At 42.1% G+C, this 18,532-nt stretch overlaps 1 protein-coding gene across 3 annotated transcripts in view; it reads right to left on the reverse strand.

The window, feature by feature from the left end:
• The window catches only part of MAN2A2 (mannosidase alpha class 2A member 2), a 185,109-nt gene that overhangs the window by 33,245 nt on the left and 133,332 nt on the right, over positions 1-18,532 (reverse strand). For all 3 annotated transcript variants that reach the window (XM_040342482.1, XM_040342484.1, XM_040342483.1), the window contains exons 11-15: positions 15,699-15,881; positions 12,499-12,613; positions 7,376-7,443; positions 5,436-5,601; positions 3,417-3,653 (exon numbers count right to left, since the gene is read on the reverse strand). In XM_040342482.1, the coding sequence (XP_040198416.1) occupies positions 3,417-3,653; positions 5,436-5,601; positions 7,376-7,443; positions 12,499-12,613; positions 15,699-15,881 (769 nt within the window). The remainder of the gene's footprint in view (positions 1-3,416; positions 3,654-5,435; positions 5,602-7,375; positions 7,444-12,498; positions 12,614-15,698; positions 15,882-18,532) is intronic.

The raw sequence follows: 18,532 nt of genomic DNA on the forward strand, positions 1-18,532 counted from the left end.
TCAAGCCATACAATGATAACGTTGTAAAGTTGAATTTACATTTACAATTAAAATCCCTTATCCGCTTCTGATCCCTTCCACAGTACTCCTTTGTTACTCTGATATAACGTATAACGAAACACCCAAAGATTTGTCACTTCCACCTTCCAGCCATGCAGCAGTTACAGCCCTCACCTTCCCAGAGAAAGTCAAGTGACCAGTAATGCAACGCTTGGGGTGGAGCCAGTGACGTTGCGGCTGGATAGACGGAAAACCGGAAGTGTGGTGAGAGCCACTTGTTATACATTGGTACACACTACACAAAGCTTTGTTTTGGTTGTGAGTGCATTTTTATTAGTAATAAATGGTGATAAATCTATTTGGGTGTTGCGCAATGAGAGTTTCTACATTTAACGTCCAAGCCATACTGTGATTAGAGGCAGCCTGATCCGGTCTCCTAAAGGAACAAATACGATGGGATGTGAGCACCAACAGCCAGATGGTGGATATACAACCATTATATAATAAAGTGCATTTGATCTACCTAGGTCAATAAGTGGAGGTGAGCAGACACTGCTGGAGGATTGGTGACAGTGGAATTTGGCACTGGATTTTTCACAATTGAAGATTTGTGTAATTTACTGCATGCAATACATTGATGGAATATGGACAGTCGATATGTCCCGATAAGACTTTTTATCTAGTCATTATCTCACCGTTAATGAATGGGTGGCTTTTATACCTTGGTTATATATATTATATATATATATATATATATATCACACACACACACACACACACACACACATATATGGTATTTTGTGCAATATTTTTAATAAGTTTATCATATGAAGTGCAAGGAAAAACTTTTTAAAAAGTATTTTTTTGGGATATTTATGCACACCAATGCAAGTATGAGAAATTTTGAAATAAAAATTTATGTTGTTCACTTAAAGGATAGCACAACACTATATAAGATGGTGTTGTACATCCTTCGCCGGCCGCTGTCATCTACCCATTTTTCTGCCTCTTAAATGGCCGTTAGGGGATGATGTCACCCAGAGCATGCGAGTCAATCGATCAGTCTGGCATAGCCAAAGTTTGTCGGGAATGCATAGTGAGCTGCGAAGCGAAGTGTGCATTATATAGAATTCTGTGAGCAGGCAGGTAAGTTTGTATTACTGCAGAACAAAAGCTGCCTGCTCGCAGTTTTAGAAAATTTAGGTTTAGTGCCACTTTAAAATTTTACATGCCATCTGCTGGTAACATTTGGCATTGCAGGCCAACTATTGTGAAACAAAACAGGGTGGGAAGCGAGGACTATTTCGGTACAAGATGAGTGGGTAAACTCAGAAAAGAGCAGTTGTATCAAAAAAAATCAATTTATTAATATAGTAACAAAAGACAAGAAATAAAAAACAGACATAAAAGACAATTAAAACGGTACACATATCGTGACAACCGATCAAGTCACCGAAGGTGCAGTCCCCAAGTAGGGGATCCAGGTGAGTGTTGGAGTCACGGTACGAGGGGTCTCTACTAGTTTCGCGATAAAAAATCGCTTCATCAGGAGAAAATCTAGGAGCAAGTGTCCCGTCAGCTCAAACGCCCAAAACAGCCACGGAAAGAATATCTTCCACGGCGGCCAAGGGGGTAGATATGGAAGGGAATCTGCGTAAAATACAGGAAATACATATGGGGTCCCAGTGAGTAGTGCTGCTATAGCCAAATTGTTTAGGTACAAAGGTACAGGTGAGGAACCAAAAGTGAGATAAGTGAGGTCCGGTAGGGCTCAGAATGTCCTGGGACCCAGGCTCCAATGCTTTGCTTTGCATTGGAGTTAGCACTAAACTCCTAGATCTCTGACAGGGGAGATGCGCTCTGCTACACAGCAGTAGCTCTGCCTGCCCCTCCCCTGTCAATTCAGTACTTTGAATTTCATGGATGGTTTCATACAAAACAAAGCCTTCCATGATTAAGCAACAGAAGAGGGCAGGCAGAGCAGCTGAAAATGACTCGGGAGAGTTTCCCTGACTTGGAATTCGGGGATGGCTTCGGCTGACAGGTCTGCCAGGACTTCTAGCTAGGCAGATCATGTTAACCTATGCGCCCTTCAGGAGCCTTGCATCCCGGGGGACAGGGTATAAGTCCTACCCTTCAGGGGGTGGACAAAAAGCACACCCTTAAGTGCACTTTTTTGTGTGTTCACATGCACATTTTTTTGTACACTTACGGGTGTTTTCGTTACAGGATTTGGCACCACCGCAGATCTAAAGAAAAAAAAGTGAGGTGAAGACTTTTTGGAGGATGGCCTGGTGTCAAGAAGGGCAGCAAAGAAGCCACTTCTCTCCAGGAAAAATATCAGGGACAGACTGATATTCTGCAAAAGGTACAGGGATTGTACTGCCGAGGACTGGAGTAAAGTCATTTTCTCTGATGAATCCCCTTTGATTGTTTGGGGCATCTGAAAAAAAACTTTTCCTGGAGAAGAAAAGGTGAGATCTACCATTAGGCCTGTGTCATGCCAACAGTAAAGCATACCAATACCATTCATGTGTGGGCTCACTCACAATTTTGCTTAACACCACCATGAATAAAGAATGGTACAAAAACATCCTCCAAGAGAAACTTCTCCCAACCATCCAAGAACAGTTTGGTGATGACAATGCCTTTTCCAGCATGATGGAGCACCTTGTCATAAGGCAAAAGTGATAACCAAGTGGCTTGAGGACCAAAACATTGACATTTTGGGTCCATGGACAGGAAACTCCCCAGACCTTAATCCCATTGAGAACTTGTGGCCAATCCTCAAGAGGCGGGGGAACATATATATATAAAAAAAACAAAAAAAAAAAAAAAACACACACACCTGCTGACAAACTCCAAATCTTGATTATGCAAGAATGGGCTGCCATCACTCAGCATGAGACCCAAAAGTTGATTGACAGCATGCCAGGGAGAATTGCAGAGGTCTTAAAAAGGACGTGCCAACATTACAAATATTGACTCTTTGCATAAACTTAATGTAATTGTCAATAAAAGCCTTTGACACTCACGAAATGCTTGTAATTTTATATATCGGTATACCATAGCAACATCTGACAAAAAGAAGAAGATCTAAAAACACTGAAGTAGCAGACTTCGTGAAAACCATTTGTCATTCTCAAAACTTTTGCCCATGGCTTTTAACCTTTTTGAACTTATAACTTGGCAGATTTTTTTACGTTTTGCAATTCCTGGCATTCAATTTTAACATATTTACCAAATGTAATGGTAAGCTACTAAAACTAATTTACCTATAAATGATTACATTAATGAAGCTGTCATTTGGGATTACTGACCCACTTATACAGGCATTTATAATGCATTTTAGAATTTGGGTAACTGCTACTAAATGTTTACCATCCTTATAACTGATAAACAGTTGATCCTCTCACCTTTAACAGCCCGGTGGTGCCAGAAAACCAGACCTGCATGTACTGATTCTCCAGATAGAAGTCGTCAGTGTTGGTCTCCAAGATCTTCACTGGAAACACATCCTGCTTCTTTATAGTCAGGTCCCTGCCATGGAGGTACACCCGGACACTGGACTTCAGGGTAGTGTGTGCATCAAATGCAGTGTACAACTGAAAGATGCTCAGGCCAAGTGAGGGCAAACGGGCAGTGAAAGAGACCTGCAATAACAGAACATTTCACAGAGTTGTAAGAACAATGTAAGAAAGGAAAAAAACATTATCAAAATTATTATTCTTGTCATTTTTAAAATGATAGTAAACTCCTCTTTAATGTTGTCCTACAAGTAAGCTTACATTACCATACCTGTAGCTACTGTGAATATCTTCTAAACATTCTCAGTTTAAAGTGGCTGTATAGTCCCATAATTTTTTGTTTTTTGTCACCTGTAGGCAAAAGGCATAATGAGCTAGTACGCACCGCATACTAGCTCATTATGAAATACTTACCTTAGAATGTGGCGTCGGTAACTTACCTGGTCCACGCCAAGTAGCTGACAAGTTGTGTCTTTCACACAGAGCCCTGCCGGTTCTTACATCTTTGTTTGGTCTTTCTTCCGAGTTTTTGCTCTATGGGCAGTTGAATGGCCAGGCTGCAATGTCCCTCCCGTTCATGCACACAGGAGCACAATCGTGGTACAGCCCGCTCTGCAGTGATGTCATCAGCTTGAGCCAATGTGAATATCTCTTAATTGGAGCATGTTTAGGAGATATTCACAGTAGCTACAGGTAAGACAGATAAGGTAACATAAGTCTACTTGTAGGACAACGTTAAAGAGGCATTTACCACCACTTAAATGGCAAGAATAATAGTTAAAGTGTAACTAAAAGGCAAAAAAAAATGTCTTTATTTTGGATAGAGTAAGGGAGAGTTAGAACTGCCGTCAGTTTTTTTTTTTTTTTTTTTTTTTGCCATCCATGTTCAATAGGGGAGATTTCTCTTTGCTTCCTGTCCCATAGCCAAACAGGAAATAAGAGAAAATTCCTTCAAAGAGAGGGAATCCCTGGGTGTCACCTTAGTCACCAGAACTAGTGTCCCTATTGGAAGATTTCCCCTCTATTACCTTTACGGGGACAACCCACAATTTGTTTTTGTTTTTTACTTTCAAGGATAATGGTAAACAGGACAAAGAGTTTGAATCTCCCTAACAGGGACACAGACAGCAATAAAAAGCAGACAGGTGTTCCAATACCTCTCCTCTCTAGCAAAAAAATAAAAAACACTGTCCCCTCACTGCAGTCAAAAACTGACAGCTGCCTGAATGCTAAGATAGAGCGTTTAGCATGCGGTCAGTGTGAACAAGCCCTAAAGTTTAAGTGACAGGGGTTAGACCTCGCCCTCTTTTTCTAAATCAGGTTTCTACCAGGGCACAAACAGTGCTGGCATTGTGTGTTTTTTTGTGGAGAAAAAAAAGTACAAAAAAAAAAAAACACACAACAGGGTACAAAAAAAAAAAAATAGAAAATGGTTTTCCCGAGTACCAGAACACAATGCGGGAAACTCATGTTCCGTGGCTATTTCCCGCACCACATTCAAAACACATTCAAAACACAGTGCAGCTGTGATCTGCAACAGGTGTCAACGGGTGCAACGGGTGTCAATGTTAATGACACCCCAAGTGCAAATCGCAGACAGCGTTTTTCCCTGCAGTGGACTGCGTGGTATAGGAGTACCATGTGATCTGGTTGCAGTTCGTTTTTTGAAGAAGTGCATGCACTACTTTTAGTGTGGTCCAGCCCACTTAAAAGGAATAGGCTCAATTTGCACCACGCATGAATCGCAAAGAAACATGCAACGTGTTCCTGTGCGATTCCTGGTGTAAACAGGCCCTCTGTCTGTTGCAGAGAAATGCAGGCCTCGGCACATGGTGTGAAGTAGGTCTCATGATGTGATATTATGTGATGTGATGTGATATTATTAGTATTATTAGCATTGTCGGTTACCTGGTAGACATCAGGGTTCATATCAGTCAAAGACTGCCATACTGGACTGATCTGTACGGCCATCGGCTGTCCTTCCTCTGTGAGCACTCGGACATGAGGGGTGTTCACCAGAACGGAGACCACACACAAACGATTCTGCTCCACAGGATTGAAGACTACAACATACCTGCAACACAGCAAAAGGAAAACGGAACAACTTACAAAAGTGGATAAACGCTCCAATACACCAGGAATTTTATCCTCCTTGTGTGACAAAAAATCATTACAAAACCACACTCATTTTTTATTATCTAATTTTAAAATGATCCGTTTCCAATCTCTAGCAATCAAATACAAGAATCAATCCTGCCAGACAAATAAAACTTCAGCAACCATAAATATATACTTGAAATTTTTAAAGTGTCACTAAACTCACATCATAAAAACTATCAATAAATGGTGCATTACATGCTGTTCATACTCAGTCACTATCAAATTCCTTTTCTGTATTCTGCAAAAAAACTGTTTGATCCTGCTGCTCCCTATCTCCATCTTCTGTTGGGTATTTTGCAGAGCAGTGTTGGCAACTCAGTTTTCAGTGAGTTTCTATGCTGAGCATTTCCTTGCCATCACATCTGAGCAGCCCATGTGACTAGAGCGCCACACATGTGGGTGTATACACAGTGGTAAATGACAGCCCACTTCTTTCTCCTCCTCTATGTCTACTAACCAGCTAAACACAATGGCCCGGATTCACGTAGCACTTACGCCAACAAATCTCGAGATACGCCGCGTAAGTGCACATATGCGCCGTCGTATCTATGCGCCTGACTCTGAAAGCAAGATACGCCTGAAAATAGGCTTCATCCGACCGACTTAAGTTTCCTACGCCGTCGTATCGTGAGCGCATATTTACGCTGGCCGCAAGGGGCGCTCCCATTGATTTATGATTCGAATATGCAAATGAGTGAGCTACGCCGATTCACGAACGTACTTGCGCCCGGCGCATTAATATACGTGGTTTATGCAAGTCGTACGTCCGGCGTAAAGTTAAGCCGCATAAAGCAGGTGTAAGTCAGCAGCATCAATGCAAATGGCTGCACCAGGGAACACAGTCGTTTTTTACGTCGTTTACGTAGTACGTGAATAGGGCTAGTCGTAGGTTACGTTCAAGTCGTAGGCAGTGATTCGACGTAACTTAGGCAGTTGTTTCGACGCGATTCTGAGCATGCGCACTGGGAAGCGTCCATGGGACGGCGCATGCGCTGTTCGTTATTCGTATCTTGATGGCGCTCGGCCCATCATTTACATGGGGTCACGCCTCATTAGCATGGCTCACGCCCACTGCCACTTAAGACGAGTTATGTCGAGGGAACCCAGCGTAGATTAGGGAGCAAGTGCTTTGTGAATACTGTGCTCGTCGCTCTGCGCTACGTCGGCGTAGCGCATATTCGATACGCTACGCCGGCATAACTATGCGCCAAGGTATGTGAATCTGGGCCAATGGGGAGAGATATTACATGTTTTTTTCACCTCCTCCTTATTCTAAGACACAGGCTGGAGGGGCGTGACACAGCCTGGGACTGGCAGAAATCTGCCCACACCATATTATTTTCACAAAGTAATAAAGATTTCTATCTCTATCTCCACACATGCCAATATAAAGCAGTTTATTGATATTTATTTTTACTCTGTATTCCAAATGTTTTTTTATTTTGAACATGTGATCAGCAGGAGGACTAGAAGCTCCTCCTGCTTATGTTTCCCTGCAGACAGGCTGGGAGAGAGCTGGGTCATGTGACAGCTGTACAGTATATTTATTAGGAAAAAGCGACTGAGATTTATTTATTTTATTAAAATAATTACAGTGCCATCACCCATATAAAGAAAAAGGGACAATATAAAATTAAATAGTGTGTGTGTGTTTAGTATCACTTTAAGAAATGCCTTAACCAACATACCGTGGAGAGGAACCTAATTTGATAATAGTTTTCTCTGGCATGGCTTCTTGAGTCAAACGGCTGTCATCCTACAAGAGAACATACTACATTTAATGGTTAAAGCAAAAATAAAGGATATCCTATTCAATTTTAGTACATGGGAGCTGTGCTTCCAAAGAAATTCAAATGGAGCCACAAAGGGTATGTACAGTGTATGTGCAAGTACATAATGCCATTAACTTCAAATGCATTTTTTTTTGTTTCTAATAATGCATACTGTAAATGTATTTCCTATTCACAAATCTGTGCTCCCAACGGCATGCATTTTCAGAGAGGAGAGGGATCTAAACCATATAGAATGACAAAGTCAGCACAAAAGTACATTGGGGGTTATTTACGAAAGGCAAATCCACTCTGCACTACAAGTGCACTGAAAGTGCCCTTGGAATTGCAGTTGCTGTAGATCTGAGGGGTAGATCTGAAATGAGGGGAAGCTCTGCTGTTTTTATCGTCCAATCATGTGCAAGCTAAAAAGTTGTTTTTTATTTTCCTTGCATGCCCCCTTCAGATCTACCATGACTGCACTTCCAATGCACTTGTAGTGCAAAGTGGATTTGCCTTTAGTAAATAAGCCCCATTGTATTAGTTAAGAAATGCAAAAATATTAATGAAAAAAGTGTACACCGCTGAAATGGTTTGTTACAAAAATAAAAAAAAAGACATTTTTGATTCCAGGGCTTCCATTAAGGTTTATAGTGACATCACCCAATCCATATACTGCATGAATAAACAGTTAGACTAAGGCTGCATTCACACCTGAGTGTCTATTTTTTTTAGTGTTTATGTGCACCTTTAAGCGTTTGTGTACAGCGTTTTTAAGCTCTGGCTTTTTTTTAATTATTCAAATACCATCTGTTGCTGTGTTTTACCAACACTTTCAATTTTAATTGTTTTACTTTTTTTTGTAAGGGGGTTAGGGTTTAAACGTTAAGGGAATTTATGTATTTATTTTGTTAGGTTAGGTGTTATTAGGGTTAGCCGTCACCAACAAATCCAATCTTCTTAATCACCCTCTAATTGGTGTTGAAGCAAACAAATGTGCTTACCAGAATTAGTGGACTATTATAATTAAACAATAGTCTTCTAGACTTATGCAGGATTGTGCCTGCATGCACATCGGACAGGAAAATCAATATTGAGCCTCAATGCCAGGGATTCCAGATAGGATATAATATGAAAACAAAACAAAAAGGCAATGGAGATGCCAATAGTGCATTATCGCTTTAAAATTTATTGTATAAAAAGTAGAAAAAAACAAGAGACATATGGCCCAAATGGCCTCTTACTTTAAAAGTGCCTACCCAGCACTGGGGCTGCAGGCGTGTCACCGCTACCTTGCGGTGCGGTACGTGACAGGGTCGTCTAGTCCAGTGCTGGCTCCGTAGCACGGCTCGGCGTCCCAGCTGTCAGCTAGTACGGGCAGGGAGGCACGTCACGTGATCGGGTCCGCCTCCCGATCACGTGACGCCACCCGATCACGTGACGTGCCTCCCTGCCCGTACTAGCTGACAGCTGGGACGCCGAGCCGTGCTACGGAGCCAGCACCGGACTAGACGACCCTGTCACGTACCACACCGCAAGGTAGCGGTGACACGCCTGCAGCCCCAGTGCCGGGTAGACACTTTTAAAGTAAGAGGCCATTTGGGCCATATGTCTCTTGTTTTTTTCTACTTTTTATACAATAAATTTTAAAGCGATAATGCACATTGCCTTTTTGTTTTGTTTTCATATTATATCCTATCTGGAATCCCTGGCATTGAGGCTCAATATTGATTTTCCTGTCCGATGTGCATGCAGGCACAATCCTGCATAAGTCTAGAAGACTATTGTTTAATTATAATAGTCCACTAATTCTGGTAAGCACATTTGTTTGCTTCAACACCAATTAGAGGGTGATTAAGAAGATTGGATTTGTTGGTGACGGCTTTCCTTTCCTTTTGCACATAAAGAATACTCAAGAAAGAAGATTTGTTTTCATTTACATGTGATGCATTGATTGAACACTTATTGGGACTTTTTACAGATTCTGAGGGGTCTTTTTTTGGACGTAGAGACACTTTTGGAATTCAGTATTATATATATATATATAATTTTTTGAATAGTTATATTTTTAATTATTCACAATCAGTATTGTTTTTGAGGAGCAGCTTTTGTATTATAATTCAATTTATTTATTAATTATTTTGTTTGGCGCTGAATGTAATTTTTTCACGTTATTAGGGTTTAGGATTAGGGGTTAATATTAGGGTTAGGGATTAGGACTAGGGTTTAGGATTGAGGGTTTATATTAGGGTTAAGGGTTGGGGTTAGAGTTTAATTATTTTCATTTAATTATTGCAATTGAGCAGAAAAACACTCCAAAACGCACTGGGGCCCGAAAAAAAAAAAAAAAAAAAGGGGGGGGGGGGGGGGGGGAATACAGAGAAGGCCTCAGAAATTAATTGATGCGCTTTAAAAATTAAGTGAGCAGGCAAAGTCACAAGACTGGTATAGAGAAATAAAATTTTAGCAAGTAAAATGCTATCCAATTTACAGCCAAATTCTGCTAGCTTGCTTACCAGCCCCAAAAAACCTCAGAGGATCGGTTCACATGTAAATCCCACGGTATCGTGGCTTGTGTTCCTATGCAGTGCATTGCAATTTTCAGCCCAATGAACTTGCTATGGGGGCACCCAAGCCAAGCCACAGCTCCATGTGTCTATTTCAGACATAGAGTCATGGCCTGGCCTCGTTCCCCCTTCTCCTCAGTGGCTCACCGACTGATTGACAGAAGAGAGAGCCAATTGCGCTTCGATGCTGTCTCAGCCAATGAGGAACAAGAGTCCCGGGCAGCTGAGTCTCTTGTGCAACATCGTTGGATAGAGATGAAGCTCAGGTAAGTATTAAAGGGGGCTGCTGCACATGGGTGGGTTTAGAATGCATTAAGAAAAAAAACCATTCTGCCTTTACAACCACTTTAACTATGCATGCATGTGACTGGTTGAAAACCACTCTATAAGCCTTATGCTCATATTAAAGTGTCAAGGGACCCAATGAACTATACATGTACGTGACTGGTTAGTACACATGTGCATTCGTTTTCGTCCGAATGCATTTTCGTCCGAATTTCAGGTATTTTCGTTATCGTTTTAACAAACGATAACGAAAGCACAGAAAACGAAAACCGAAAGATCCGACATAAACAAATGCTTTATTTTCGTTGCGGTCGAATATGCCTAACCTTAACTCTATAAAGTCCAATATTATTCTACATAGAGAGAAAAGATTCGACATAGAGAGAAAAGATTCGACAATATAGAGAAAAGATTCGACAATATAGAGAAAAGATTCGACAATATAGAGAAAAGATTCGACAATATAGAGAGACATGAAAAATCAATTTTTTTTTTTAACGTTTTTTGGAATCTTTTTTTTTCTTCTTAGAACATTCGACAGACACCATAAGCCTTCAATGACAGATTCGACCTTAAAGCGGTGGTTCCCCTAAAAATAAAATGTTGACATCGCATTTAGCAAATAAATTACAGTTAGAATCGGCTTGTTTTATTTAAAAAATACCTCCGTACGTATCGTTTCCATTATTCGGTCCCACCGCCACTTCCGGGTACGATGCAGGCGGTGGGCGTTCCTAATTGATTGACAGGCATCCGAACGACGCATCCATCGCGTCACGAGATGCCGAAAAAAGCCGAACGTCAGTGCGGCTCTATACGGCGCATGCGCACCGACGTTCGGCTTTTTTCGGCATCTCGTGACGCGATGGATGCGTCGTTCGGATGCCTGTCAATCAATTAGGAACGCCCACCGCCTGCATCGTACCCGGAAGTGGCGGTGGGACCGAATAATGGAAACGATACGTACGGAGGTATTTTTTAAATAAAACAAGCCGATTCTAACTGTAATTTATTTGCTAAATGCGATGTCAACATTTTATTTTTAGGGGAACCACCGCTTTAATTGTGCCCAACCTTAACTCTATTAGTCCAATATTATTCTACATAAAGAGAAAAGATTCGACATAGAGAGAAAAGATTCGACATGAAGATTCGACATAGAGGGACATGAAGAGTCTAATTTTTTTTTAAAGATTCTGTCGATTTTTTTTTCCTTTTCTTCTTCTTAGAACATTCGACAGACACCATAAGCCTTCAATGAAAAATTCGACCTTAATTTGGATTTTCGGACGAATGCATTTTTTTTAACGAAAAACGAAATAAATAAAAACGAATTTCGGGAGTAACTAAAGAAATTTATTTTTTGGACGAAAACTAAATTACGAAACAAAATATTTCAGTGTGCACATGTCTACTGGTTAGATAACACTTCGGCTCCATTCACATCTAGGCAGACAAATTCGCAGCGTTTTGTCCCACGAATTGTGGCGGCAAATAGCGGCATTTTGTACCGCGATTTGCGGCGACAAAACGCCGCGATTGTCCGCCTAGATGTGCCCCTCTATGGAGATGGTTCCCGAACGCCGCCTGAAAAAAAGGTCCGGGACCTTTTTTCAGGCGACAGGCGTGGAGATGTGAACCATCTCCATAGAGGGCAATGTCTTTTCATCCCTCTGGCGGCAGCGGCGTCGCACTACAGGCGACAAAACGCCTAGATGTGAATGGGGACTTAAAGCCCCAATGCTGGTCAGCCAATTAAATTGTGCAGCAGGTTTGCAGGATACTGAATTATGCTGCAATCTCATGGCAGGAATGAAAGCAATTAGATTTATTTTATTTTATTTTTCAAACCTACTTGGCAAAAGACAGCTAAAAGCTGATTTATCTTCCTAGTACAACGCAGATCATTTTTTACTGTAGGCAATAAATAGCCCTATGGTACAATATGAAAACACCATAAACTAGAAGTGACAAAAACATTGTTATGAAGAATAGGACAAATCAAAGCTATGAACTATTGTCCTCCATCTGCTTCTATTTACAGTACCAGGCTGCATCCCAGCAGAAGGAATGGACTGAGGTTTCATTACTCTCTGTCTTATCTGAAGTCACAGTGGAGTTTATTAAGTCACCCTGACCCATTAAAAACACAGGAGAAGAGCTAGTTTGTTACTTCCACAATACAGTTACCGTGCTGAAGAATGGAACAGAGTGATCATAGTGATACTTCTCCTTGTCTGCCACAACCAGGTAGTGAGCTGCATTGATAATGATGCGTTTCAGGTTCATCAGTGAATGGAGTAACCTGAGTAGGATACAGAAAAACATGCAGACTTGACATGCAAAGAAGACACAGCCAGATACAGATTGGGGTTAGAAGCAAAAAAAGAATCATGTTAACATTAAAAATGAAGTAAGAAATTCTAGGCTATAAAAGGAAGGAAAACCATCATGTTTTAATTGCGGCATCTATGAATGGGAGTTATGCAGTTAACAGAAACAATGGTTTGGGGCAATTAGGATGACAGTTTCAGCATATTTTAAAACACAAAAGGGTATCCGAAGCTCTGCTCAATGGATTGAGAGAGAGAAAAAAAAAAAAAAAAAAAAAAAAAAAGGCATACGATACTACTGTTTGAACTTTTTCAGATCTTTTTTATGCATTTTCACGGATATGCGGTTGCGCAACTTTCACGCACATTTCCGATCAAGCGTGTTCTCGTGTTGACAATGTCAAATGGACAAATCTGTGCAAATTTGCGTTCAAATGTGCGCGAATACACGCATGAGGCGTAAATTACTGACCAAAAAAAAATGCAGATTTTTCCATTTCATTTTTTTACTAAAGAATACACAGAGCTTGTTTACGCGCCTGTGTGCATAGGCACATTACAATTAATGGGCTGTATTTTAGCTAAAATAAGCTGTACTGCGCGTTTTCAAGCTGCAGTGTGCAAGAGGCATTACCAACACTGTAAAATGTCTGTTCAAAAGCCTGAAAAAATGCAAAGATCCAGTTGCAAGATGGTGAGAGATTTGCCAACCTGACCTTTAGACCCCTTTCACAATGAGGTGTTTGAAAACCGCCTATAAAACATTGGCGCTTTTGGAGTTATCGTGAGCTTTTCTGAAGGTCACGTGGACAAAAGAACCATTTTGAGGCGCTTTTTGTGCACTTTGGAGGCGCTTCCCATTCATTTCAATGAGAGGGGCGCTTTCGAGGCGCTTTTTTTAGCGCTCCAAAGATGCTGCTTGCAGGAGTTTTTTCACTGCACTGCCCCAGTGTGAAAGCATTCATTGATTTGAATGGAAATAGGTTTTTGTGAGCTTTTCAGGCACTTATTTTAGCGTGAAAGAGGTACTGGAAAAATGTGATTCACGCAGATCGCTTTTCAGAGTAATTTGAGAAGCAGTGGAGAGGCGATATATATCGCTTCCTCACAGGCTCTTAACCCCCTAATCGTTAGGTTGTGCCGTGATGGAGATTTTTGTGAATTCTCTGCAAGATGGATTTGGCAGTAGACATTTTTTTCTACAGTCATTAAACTCCCCATCATGTTATCCTATGTGTCCATGCACAGATAGGCTGTTATCAGCAGTTTTGGGCAGTAAAAAACAAACAAAACTAGTGGGTTCTGAGAGACATTTCTCAGCTGTAAAAACGCTCCAACGCTGATAAACTTCGATAAACGCTCAAAAACATCACTCACCAGCATTTAACGTTTTTGATCAATTGAAAAAAAAAAAAAAAAAAAGCTAAAAAAACGCTGGCGCGGAAAAACGTTAAAAAACGCTATTGCAAGAACGTTGAAAAACTCACGACAAAGCTACTGATGTTTTTATAACCTTATTTTAACATCCAGTGTGCATGAGGAAAAAAAATGCTAAATAAATGCCACATCAAAAATATGGCATTTATTCACATGTAAACAAACTTTTAACCACTTAAGGACTGCCCACGCATTTATACTGCGGCAGGGCGGTCCTAATGCACAAAACAACATACCCGTACGTAATTTCATGCACGAGACACTGCGTGCGCACCTCCGGTGGCCACGATGCACGCCGGCCACTCACGATCGCTCCTCAGAGTGGCAAAACTGGAATCTGCCATTGTAAACAAAGCAGATCCCTGTTCTGTGTTGAGAGTACAGCAAGATTGTCTGATCCTAGTGATCAGGAACAGCGATCTCTCTGTACTCCCTGTCAGTCCCACCCCCCCCCACCCCCCCCCGTTACAAACACCTCCCTAGGACACACTTAACCCCTTGATCGCCCCCTAGTGTTAACCCCTTCCCTGCCAGTGTCATTTATACAGTAATCAGTGGCCATTTTTAGCTCTGATAAAAAATTACATAAATCTATCCCCTATTTTGTGGACGCTATAACTTTTGTACAAACCAATCAATATACACATATTTTTTTTTTGGGGGGGGGGGGGGGGATATTTATCATAGAAAAAAGGTAAAAAATATTTTTCCCTTTCAACATTTTCGGTCTTTGTTTATAGCGCAAAAAATAAAAACTGCAGAGGTGATCAAATACCACCAAAAGAAAGCTCTATTTGTGGGGGGAAAAAGGACGTCAATTTTGTTTAGCTACAATGTCGCAAGACCGTGCACTCAGTTAAAATATGGTCTGGTTATTAAGGGGGTAAATCATTCTGGTCCTTAAGTGGTTAAAGAGCGTCTTTAGGCAGACATATGTTTGTCTTCGTTTTTACTAAAAAGTGAAAATGACACTTTTCTCCCCATGCCTGCCCTTAACACTTTTGAGGGATTTATTTATTATTTTTTTCTTACAGAGTGGGTACTTTTTTTTTTACACTGATATTTGCGTCCACCTCCTCAGTTCCCACCTGGTTGAGAATGTCATTGCTCATCCTACCCTCCTTGCCACCACACACAGCCTCCTGGGACAAATCACATGTCTCAGGAGACTGTAGGAACACTGCATCTCACTACATTGTGTGTTCTGGCAGATGTGTAGTTGTGAGCTGGTTGTGGTTCTTTAGGAAGTCACAGCCAGCTCCCAAATCCAAGATGGCGGCAGCAGGGACCCGCAGTGGTAAGAACCAGCTGCAGGAAGACTGCGCTAGAAACCAGGGACAGGAAAGGATTTGACTTTTAAAAGTCAGTAGCTACAGTATTTATACTATTATTTCGAATGCTCCCCTTTCTTCAGCTTTGCATTATTATATCTACTACAAAGTGACAGGTCTATTTCAAACATTGACCAAGTGTGCCAATTCACCCACCTATCTTTATGCCATAATCTACATAATCAGCAAAAATACATTCGCTGATAGAATCTAGCAGATTCAAATGATCCACAAGCGAAGATTATTTTAGCTGTTGCACCATGCTGAATTATACTAGCTGGATACTCACCGTACGCCATAGTCAATAACCACAGCTTCCTTTGCTGTGCCAGTGATGGCATCATGGTGCTGAAACAAACCAAGGTTGCGCCTGGCGTCCGTTAACAAAGCATAATCAGAGAGAGGATATTTACTTTCCAAGCCAGCTTTCCTTGCATAATTGATCGCCAGGGTGTACAGGATCTCCGCACCTCTGAAAGCAAATACACAGTTATGCTCATTTTACAGCCTAGATTTAGATATATTTAAAACAAAAGAATCAGAACCATTGTAACGCATGTGTAGCTAACAGATACAGGGCTCTAGTGGCCATAGACATTAAAAGAAGTGCGGGTTCTAAAAGAAAAAAAAAAAGAAAAAGTAACACACACCTCATCTAGCTGGATGCTGCATCTGCCCCCATCGCCTCCAAGACTGAGAACTAAGCGATCAAAGATCGCTGATAGCTCAGTTCTCGGTCTTTAGAGAGCCAGTGAATTGTCAGTCACTGCTCTCTGCTCTGCCCCTTCAGTGCTCACTGGGGTGCTGGGCTGTGAAGGGAGCAGCTGGCTCAGGTTTTCAGCAGCACATTGAGAGGCTGAGCCAGCTGCAGTTCAGCACATTAAAGTCAGGATCTTCCCAGAGTCTGGACCAGCTGAGTGACGTCAGCCAGGGGGATTTAGCCCACTGTCATCTGAATACAGATCACACGAGTAGAGAACGAAGTGCATTCCTGTGACCCACAGGGGAAGTAGGCCAAAAGAGCTTTTGCGCTACTACTTTAAAGCGGAGCTCCACCCTAAAGTTGAACTCCCGCTGATAAACCCTTCCCCCCTCCGGTGTCACATTTGACACCTTTCAGGGGGAGGGGGGTGCAGATACCTGTCTAAAGACAGGTATTTGCACCCACTTCCGGCCACACAGTCTCGGGCAGACTGCGGGCATGACATCACCTCCAGTCCCCCCTCCCCGTTGTGTTCTGGGAACACTCGGCTCCCAGTACACAGGAGAAGCCAATCAGCAGGCCTAGCGCGACTCGCGCATGCGCCGTAGGGAACCGGGCAGTGAAGCCGGTGCGCTTCACTTGCTGGTTCCGTCACCGAGGATGGCGGGGGGGCGCTGGACTCCAGGACAGGCAAGTGTCCTAATATTAAAAGTCAGCAGCTGCAGAATTTGTAGCTGCTGGCTTTTAATATTTTTTTTCAGCGGACATCCCCTCTAAAGAAAAGCCAGGTATGCAGGTTTATTTGTCCCCATAAAGTCTCTCTTACCAGTTCCCCTCCTATATAGGGGTGCTCTAGGCAAAGAATCATTCCTGCACTGGGCAATCAAGAAGGGAGAAGTGTCATGTGCAAACAGTGCCATGTGCTCAGACACCAGGAAAACAAATAAATACATTTAGGCTTGGTTTTCCTGGCCACTCGATTGCTTGGTTTTGCTTCTTGAGAACACAGATTCAAAACTGTTGAGTACTCCTCCACAGACAATGAATTGCCCCCCCAATAGAGAATGTCGCCCAAGGACACCTTTGACCTGGTACCCCTTGTAGTCTTTAAGGTAGAAAAAAAAAAAATGTAAATCCAATGTTATTACCAGAACTAAAAGTCCCCATTGGAAGATTTTGCCTCCTTTTGTGATTTTCTTTCCATTTCACCAACAACAAACAGGGCAAATAGAGAGGTTAAATTGCTCTAACGGGACGCAGACATCCTTAACAGCCCAACAGAGGTTCTAATCCCTCACCAATCTTACCAAAAAAATAAAAATGTTTTTAGTTAGGCCCCAACCACACTTGGGGCCATTTGTGATTCGATGTGGGACACTCAGCATGGGTTCCCTGCGACTATCTGCGAGTCGGAAGCCTCATCGAAATCAATGGGAGGCCGACAGACCCTGCAGCTATTTGGCTGCCATATTTGTGTAATCGCTCATGAAAGGATTACATGCAAATGATTGGCCCTGGGCATAGACTCTGCATCCAGGGCCGATCATTCACGGGTTTTGTGCAAGCGGTTTATGGTTGAGCCATAAATGAGCCAGTTACCTTTGAAAAACTTATAGCAACTGCCCCCTACTAGTAAAAAAAATAAAAACAAAAAACAAACACAGTGGCTCTTGCTCTGCCGCCTCCTCTCTTTATAGAGTGCAACAGCAAGCCTAGTTTAGTCAAAAATTCAGGTCTGTGCAATCATCTACTGTTGCGGTTAATTAAACATGACCACATCATGCCTGCACATGCAATGCCCTCGTACATATATGGACTACCAAAGTAACTCAATTATACTTTCCACTAGAGCAACAAAATACAGAGTAAATCCGACTTAAAGAGGGGGTTCACCCTATAAAAATAAATAAATTCTAGCATTAAATTAGGCATAGTAGCGCGAGCTACAGTATGCCTTTATTTATTTATTTTTCCCCGTACTCACTGTTTAATCCTATAGTGAAGATTCCCGACTCCCCGCGGGGAATGGGCGTTCCTATCCAGAGGGAAGATGATTGATGGCCGGCTCTGGTGCGTCACGCTTCTCCGGAAATAGCCGAAATAGGACTTGGCTCTTCACGGCGCCTGCGCATAGTCTGTGCGCAGGCGCCGTATAGCGCCGTGAAGAGCCGAGACCTACTCCGGCTATCTTCGGGGAGCGTGACGTGCCATAGCCGGCCGTCAATCATCTTCCCTCTGGATAGGAACGCCCATTCCCCGCGGGGAGTCGGAATCTTCACTATAGGATTGAGCAGTGAGTACGGGGCAAAATAAATAAAGGCATACTGTAGCTCGCGCTACTATGCTTAATTTAATGCTAGAATGTTGTTACTGAGGGTTAACCACCGCTTTAAGAAAGGTTTTATGGAGCAGCATACATT

Source organism: Rana temporaria, chromosome 3, assembly GCF_905171775.1.
Source record: "Rana temporaria chromosome 3, aRanTem1.1, whole genome shotgun sequence".
In the NCBI taxonomy this organism is placed as follows: Eukaryota; Metazoa; Chordata; class Amphibia; order Anura; family Ranidae; genus Rana; species Rana temporaria.